The following is an 8108-nucleotide window of genomic DNA, read 5'->3' as shown; positions in this document are numbered from 1 at the left end:
AGCCAGGTGGTTTGCTTCTAAAGCGTCCTGAGAGAACAGAGGTCTGATAAGCTCTAGCTTAGACTTTGTTAAATATGAAGAGAAAGTGCAAGCAATCCCACAGGGACACTAGGAAGAGAAAAGCCAAAGGATCATATGTAACTAGAAACACAAAGTAAGGAGTACAGATATGTTCAGATATATCAGTTATCAGAACACAAGCAAGTGGGGCTTCCCCGGTGGTGCAGCGGTTAAGAATCCGCCTGCCAGTGCAGGGGACACGGGTTCGAGCCCTGGTCCGGGAAGATCCCACATGCCAAGGAGCAACTAAGCCCGCGTGCCACAACTACTGAGCCCATGCACCACAACTACTGAGCCTGCGCTCTAGAGCACATGAGCCACAACTACTGTAGCCCACGGACCTAGAAGCCACCGCAACGAGAAGCCCGCGTACCGCAACGAAGAGTAGCCCCCGCTCGCCGCAACTAGAGAAAGCCCGCGTGCAGCAACGAAGACCCCACGCAGCCGGGAAAAAGGAAAAAAGAACACGAGTAAAATGGATTTTAAACCAACCAGCTATTTATGAGAAAAATATCTAGAACATAAAGGAACAGGATGGTTAGGTGTGGAGGAGGTTTGCACGCCGGCTAGTCCAGGCCCGAGAAAGCTGGTGTGGCAATATTAATACCAGACAAAATGAGCTTTATATCAAAGGCACGGTCAGAGAGAGTCATTTTCTTAAGATACAAAACACATAAACCATAAAGGAGAAGATAGTTTGCCATGCTAACATTTTAAACCCTTGTATTTTTTTTTTAATTCTTAGAAGACAAGCCATAGACTGAGAGAAAATCTTTGACGAAGCACTACTATCCTGATTTTAAAATGACACCCACAATTCACCAAAAACGGCAAACAAGTGCAGGACAGACAGTAGAGGAGCAGCCAGCGCACCAGGGAAGAAACCAGGGTGGGGCTGCCTCCCGGCACTGTCATGGTCCTTAGGGTGGCCGTGGGGCCCCTCTCCTGCCCTGCAGCCGACGCGGCCTCCAAACCGCGGCTCAGGGTCGCTTTCACCGGAAGCCCTGCCGTGCTCCCCTCCCTCAGACCTGCCTGTGACCCGCTGCCCCTGCCTGACCTCATCCCACCCTCTCGCTCCAGCCCGTAAGGCTCCTCCACCGCTACCCTGGACACTGTTCTGTTCCTGTCAAGTCTTGGCTCGAAGTCTGCCTGGCCCACAGAACTGCCACCTGGGCTACAGGACGCCAGCTGACCCATCTGCACAGCACCCACCGCCTCGCGATGCATCACAGGACTTACACGTTCTTTGGTCGCTTCTCTGCACCCTGTCCCCAGTCCACGTGTACAGGGATGTCAGCAGCATGAGTTCTGCATCTTTTCTTCCCTAATATGTCCCCGGCGCTGTCACAGGGCCTGGTCTTCAGCGGGGGCTCAACAACCAGCTGAGTGCAGGAGGGAGGGAAACGCACATAAAACAACCTGCTGCCACCTCGCCCCTCAGAGAGACGGAGCTGAAACGTCTGACGGTACCAGATCGGTGGGGAGGTGAGACCCCAGTGGGCGCCGGTGGGCTGCTGCTACGGGCTGAATGCTGTGTCCCCCCAGATCTCACATGCTAAACCGCCCCCCAAGGTGATGGCGTTAGGAGGCGGGCCTTGGGGGGGTGACTAGGCCATGAGAATGGGACCAGTCCCCTTCAGAGAGACCTCACAAGACTCCCGCGCCCCTCCCGCCAGCGAGGACACGGCGAGCAGTCAGCAACCTGGAAGCTGGCCTGCGCCAGACCCCACCGCCACCGCAGCCAGGCCTCAGGCCTGCAGCCTCCAGAGCCGTGAGGAAGCCGCGTCTGTCGTTGATAGGACACCCAGCCTCTGGGATCTTCGTTCCAGCGGCCCGAACGGGCTGTGACAGCTGCCCGTGGCAGGACGCCTTTGGAGGACGCCTGGGCAGCCCCTGGTGACCCCGCCCTGGCGAGGTGTGAGCCATGAGCACCGTCGGGTGTGTCCTCGGTCCCGCAGAGGCGCACTGGGCGGGGGTGGGGGGAAGCCTGGGAACTACCCGCAAATCCACCGCAGCAGCAGGCTCGGTGGTGGGAGTCACGCGACGGCGTGAACATGAGTGTTGTCCAGCCCCAGGTCTCAAGGCCGTGAGTCTGAAGATCACAGATGGGGGGAGGATGTGGGGGACGGCAAGCTGGGCAGGTGGCCTCCTGGGACGGGGAGCAGCTGGCTTATACCCAGCTGGCGGGGGCAGGTTGGCCTGGTCTCCCCAGGAGGGACAGGGAGTCACAGAGTAGAGACGGGGGTGGTGGCCTGCAGGATGCAGGAAGGGGGCCTGGCCAGGGCGCGACTGCTGCAGCAGGGGCAGATCCAAGCTCTGTACGGGGCACTTGACGCTGGTGCAGTTTGGGGGTGCTCCTTGGCCAAACAAAGGAAATGAAAACACGGCTCCCTGGGCTGGGGAGGAGTCTCCGCCTGGGCCCTGGTGACCTCCCAGCCCTGCCCACACACACCTGTCACCAGGTCCTGGGCGGGGCGAGGCCGACGCCACCACACACATGACACGGGGCCAGGCGTCTGCTCCTCGCAGGAGAGCTTGAGTCTGGGGTGTCCTAAAGACACCTGGGATGGTCCCCCTCAACCCTCAGTGACGGGCGGGAAAGGGAGGGAGCGCTGCGAAAGCGGCCACCGGCGCTCCTCCTTTGGCCCCGGGTCCACTTGTGCTTTATTACCGCCTCGGATCTGGTGGTGAAGGACAGTCTCATAATATAAATTCGCCTACACACGCTTTAAAGGAAATAAATTTGGAAACTCAAGTAGACGTTTCCATTTACAGTAAACGTGTACTAACATGTATGATTTATTTTACATCAATATTGCAAATTTAATACAAACCACAGTATCGGAAATGTATTTGAAAGCTTTCTAAAGGCACTGAGAAAACAGTACAAATAGTTATATTATAGTGTATCCATTTTTAAAAATTCAACAAGTCAGTCTAGATATTGAAAACTTTTTTCATCCAGTAGAAACTGCAAAAATATAAAATATAATTTGTGTTTATCTCCTCCCTTCCACCCCATTCCTACATCATATTTGATTTTAATATTTTTCAGCTATATAGACAAAAGCTACAGGCAACAGAAAATACAAGCCCGTAATTAGCACTGTAATGACATTTTAAAGCAGGACTGGCCACACCTGACCTTCTACATTCCATCCTCACCTTCCCCACACGATTTTTCAGCAGGGGCATGGTTGGAAAATAACAAAGGTGCTGACTGAGGGACGTTTTTGTTTTTGTTTTTTTCTTCTGCGGTACGCGGGCCTCTCACTGCTGTGGCCTCTCCCGTTGCGGAGCACAGGCTCTGGACGCGCAGGCTCAGCGGCCATGGCTCACGGGCCCAGCCGCTCCGCGGCATGTGGGATCTTCCCGGACCGGGGCACGAACCCGCGTCCCCTGCATCGGCAGGCGGACTCTCAAGCACTGCGCCACCAGGGAAGCCCTGAGAGGCGTTTTGTTCCCACCGACCTAGCATGTCAGGACCTGGGCCCCGAGCATGATGGCCTCTCCAGAACGCAAAACCTGCAGAGCTGACGCCCAGAGGCTGAGTTCTGCATCGGCAACGCGTGACTTGTCTGCCCACCAACCGGGACCAATTTGGTGCAGTTGGTCCCGGGAGAGTGGGTGCATCTGAAAAGTTGGGGCACCGTGGCCCTCATGGGCGGGGACAGCTGAATGTCCTTCAGCCTGCAGCTCTTTTTTGGTTACACTAGGATCCGGCTACAGCGTGCAAACATGCAATGGTGTCTCTCAATTCCATCTTTTCGGTCCAGGGTTTTCCCACTTACGTGTTACGCGCGTGCAGCGCACCTGTCTGCTGTACCCTGAGACGGGAAGGGCAGGCGTCACACTGAGGGGTGCCCCGGTGCATCCCAGGACCCACTCCTGTGCCGAGGGTGACATTGCACAGAGGGAGCTCCAGAGAGGCTGACAGTTACTCTTGAGAGACGGTGCAGGGCTGCCCGCGAGGAGCTGGGCACTTGGCGTGAATAGAAAGGAAGGAGGAAGTTTCCGATATTCCACCCCTTGTCTTAGGGATGAAATCTATCAGGTGTGCTGGGCTCAGCGTGAGAACTAAGTAGAGAGGGATGCTAAGCCAGCGGGGGGCGAGGGTGGGAAGCAGGTGGTCCCGACAGGCAGCCTGGCTGCCACTGTGACGGGGAGGGGGAGACTCTGGCGAGGGAGGGGGGGACAGCACAGCACCGATGTCACTTTTGCAAGCCCCCGGGGGCTGGGCAGAGATGAGCAGGCTGCTGGGCAGGGCTCGGGGATCCCAGGAGGCCACAAATTGATGACTCCCAACCCTGGGCTCCAACGAGTAACCTCTGTCAGTCCAGGGAGAGACCTTCAGCTCCCACCACGCCCCCCAGGGGAAGCCCCTCCACGAAGCAGGCAGCTAGCTGCCTAAGGGTCAGAAGACCCAGTCCCGCCAGCCCAGTCCCGAGTCTGACAGGGTGACGAAGCATTTAGCAAACCGCTTCAGCATTAACTCAGGAGCTGAACAGTGACACCCCAAAGCCACAGATGCCGGACAAAAAGACCCCCCGCTGAACGTGGCGGGGCTGCAAGGGGCCCCTGCCCGTCCCGAGCCTCCCGGGGCAGGTGGTCACATCCGTAAGGAGGGTCTCCAACCACAGCACAGGGGGGTCTCCGGCCAGCTCCCTGCTCGGTGGTGATGTTGCCCCCTGGTGTCGCGTCCCATACTAACTGCACCCGTGGCGTGGGGTCACCCCGGAAGGCACGGTGAACTTCGCCCTGAGCCACGAGCCACCCCTGGTGATTGCAGGTGACCTGCACTTTCCGATTTATTCTTTGCACCCTAATTTCCTGCGTTCAGAATGTGTTACCTTCACAATTTTTCCTTTTTCTTTTTGGCTGCACCGCACAGCATGTAGGATCTCAGTTCCCCGACCAGGGAGCAAACCTGCGCCCCTGCGTTTGAAGCACGGAGTCGTAACCACTGGACCGCCAGCGAAGTCCCCACAATGTTTTCGTTTTTGTAAAGCATCACCTGTCTGTCTCGTCTCTAATAGCTCCTCCTAGGATGGTGATTGGCGTCTCATTTAAAAACCTCTAGAGAGTCAGCAAGGCAGCTGGACAACTGGACTAACTCGTTCCTCTCCCTACATCTTGTACTTCTCTAGACTTGCAAATCCAGACCCTGTAAACTAGGTTGCGTGATGCGGTGAGAGGCAGATGAGCAAGAACCACCTTCAGGGGCCCCCTGACAACACCAAGACGCTCGCGGAAGGAGGAACAGGGTGGGATCAGGCCAATCCTCCCCCGGGCCGGCCTCAGCCTGCGCCAGCGCCTCAGGCACACGCACGTCGTCGTGGTGAACTGCCGGCCCGGTGCTGACAGCCTCTTCCGCCTGGAACTTCTGGACTCCGCCCAGGATCGGGCAAGTGGTCACCTGCCGCTCAACAGGCTTGATTCCCAACTTGCTGTCTCGGCAGTGGGACCCCCAGGGTGAGGCTGCTCCCCGAGGTGTGTCCCCTTAGAGGGCAACACTGTCACACTTGAGCAGACGTGAGGCCGCTCTGCATTTAAGAACCTCAGTGGCTTTGGACGAGACACAGGATCTGCTATTGCACGCGCCTCCCTCAGGAAAGTCTCTGCCCCTGCACTGCCATCCCGGCCGGCCGAGGGACGGACGTCAGCCTTTGCAGACGCCTGCTCTACGGCAGGAACGTGCACGCGGGGTCTCCGGGCGGCATCCGTGTCGCCAAGGTGCCCCTGGGGAGCATGCCGGGCGCCCCGCCCTGGCCGTGAGCGGCCCACGGGGGCGAGTCCAGGGGCTCAAGCTTGACTACAGGCACAGGCCCGGGGGCCTGGCCGTCACGGCCCAGGCTGGGGGGTTGGCGGCCCCCAGCACAGAGGCGGGGCGGGGGCTCCAGGCAGGCGCAGTGTGCGGGGTGCAACGGGGCCAGCTCCCTGCCGGGCCTGGGGTGGGGCCCCAGCAGGCCGGGCCCCAGGGGTGGGCTGTAGAGGGGGTGCCTGGAGTCCGGCTCCATCTTCAGGTGCATCCTGGTAGGGAAAGTGACCAGCTGTCTCTTGGCCACGTCGCTGGCCCCCAGCCACGCCTGGCTCGGGGACACACGGTAGCCATCCGCCGCATCCTCGGACCCGGATTCGCTCTCCATCTTGATGGGCACATCGAGTGACAACATGGGGTTACACGGGGCTCCCGGGGGCATTGGGATGCCTCGAAGCTTGTCCTCGGTGGGATAGCACCCCGCGGGGAGACGCTGCCCTCCTGGCCGAGGAAGCCCGTCCTCCAGGCTCCCCTGAGGGAAGGGGCAGCTGGTGGGAAGGGGAGCCTGGCCCTGGTGGCCGTCCCGCAAGCCTGTGCTGGTCCGGCTGGCGCAGGGCCCGGGGGGAGGCTTTGGCTGGTGAGAGCCAGGTGAGCTCCTGACGGCGCGGACAGTGCCCTGGGTGCCCGGGTAGGGCAGGCAGGCGCCACGGGCCTGCGCGGCGGGGAATGGGTCACCCTTGCCGGGCTCCAGCCTCAGCTTGGTGCCGCCGTCCTGACCGTGTCTCCCCGGCGTCCAGTTCAGGTGCTTCGAGGGTCCCTGTGCCCTGAGGTGGCAGCTGTGTGGGGGGGCGTCCCTCCGCTCCCTTGGGCAGGAGGGGCCCCTCGGCAACCCCCCCGGTTCCTCTCCTCGCCCATCCCTGCGGGAAGAGACGCCCGTCAGACAGAGCAGGGGTAGCGGGGGCCCAAGGGGAGGCCCTGCATCACGATGGTGCCGGCCGCCTGCCGGGGCTGCTCTGCGCTGCCTGTGGCACTGTGACAGAGGGCCCGCCTCCGCCCCTCCTGAACGGGCCTTCCCATGGCCTCCCCCGCACCCAGAGGCGAGGGCAGGTGGGGCCTGGGAGGGAAGAGGGTTTCTGAGCAAAGGTGAGCACGGAGGCCGGGCGTCACCCGGGGGTCCAAACCATGGGCAGATCCACGGCCGTGGTCCCCACGTGAGTGATGACGACCCCTCCAGGGTGAGGAGTGGGTGTGGGCACCCTCTGTGCATCCCCACATCCCACTGAGAGAGGTTCAGCCACGTGGTCAAGGCTGCCGACGCCGTGCCTCAGCCACTTACCCTGCGGCCCCCTCGGGGTGGGGGTGGAGGAGGTCGTGGCCGCCTCGCAGGCACAGGCAGGGGCCCCGGGTTGCCAGCCGGCCCCAGTGGCAGGCGTCTGCGGGCCTCCTGAACACAGACAGGCCGTTTCCTCCGCTGCCGCTCCCTGCCAGGATTCAGAAAAGGGGGGGTGAGCCGCGCCTGGGCTGGGCGAGGCCTCATCCTCAGCGCCAGCCACGCATGACGCATGGCTTCCCCGCGACGCCCGAGGCGCCGGGCACCCTCCGTCCTCCCGCCCAGCCCTCCAGGCTGCATCGCCACAGAACGCAGCATGTCTCCGGGGGCACGGTCATTCTACCCATTTCAAAAAGACGAGGTGGAGAATTTAACAAGTACCTGCTAAGTAACTGGGTTTTCCGTGCAATTCTGGTTCACAGAGACTTGCGGCAGCTTTTGCTCTGCGAAGGACAGGAAACAGCAAAACACGCAGATGAAACGTGTGTGAGGGCAGAAATGACAACACGACCCGTGTTGTTGTCACACCCAAGAGCAGAAGATACAATGACTCACACTTTTTAAGCCTGTATAGATTGTAAAGCCTTTTCCCAGTTACCGGTTTGCTGAAAATTCCAATTCTCATCACCTTTCAGGCCAATGAAGCACTAATGAATTTCCTTCAGAAAGCAGACATACGCCTAAGATGACTTTCAGTGCATTTGTTTTCTTCTGCGTGGTCAGAATGGAAATACAGATTCCTCTGATTTGCAGTAGTTATTTGCGGTAGTTTACAAAGTCATCATGAGTACTAAGTTAGTGATACTGAGCCATCGCCCCAGGGGAGTGTGTACACACACACACACACACACACACACACACACGTCTCACAGATCTTGTAATCTTAGATCCTAAGGCAATGTGCAACTTATCCTGGGAGATCATATTTTCTTCATATTTCAAAAGCAAAAACAAGGCTCA

General features: G+C 59.2%; 1 protein-coding gene across 1 annotated transcript in view; it reads right to left on the bottom strand.

The window, feature by feature from the left end:
• Window positions 1-5558: 5558 nt before the first annotated feature.
• The window catches only part of AHRR (aryl hydrocarbon receptor repressor), a 67071-nt gene continuing 64521 nt past the window's right edge, over window positions 5559-8108 (bottom strand). The window contains exons 9-11 of the mRNA XM_060146799.1: window positions 7530-7591; window positions 7155-7299; window positions 5559-6735 (exon numbers count right to left, since the gene is read on the bottom strand). Of these exons, the coding sequence (XP_060002782.1) occupies window positions 5742-6735; window positions 7155-7299; window positions 7530-7591 (1201 nt within the window). The 3' untranslated portion in view covers window positions 5559-5741. The remainder of the gene's footprint in view (window positions 6736-7154; window positions 7300-7529; window positions 7592-8108) is intronic.

The sequence above is a fragment of the Lagenorhynchus albirostris genome, chromosome 3 (genome assembly GCF_949774975.1).
Source record: "Lagenorhynchus albirostris chromosome 3, mLagAlb1.1, whole genome shotgun sequence".
Taxonomy (NCBI): domain Eukaryota; kingdom Metazoa; phylum Chordata; class Mammalia; order Artiodactyla; family Delphinidae; genus Lagenorhynchus; species Lagenorhynchus albirostris.
This window is presented reverse-complemented; position numbering and strand designations above follow the sequence as displayed.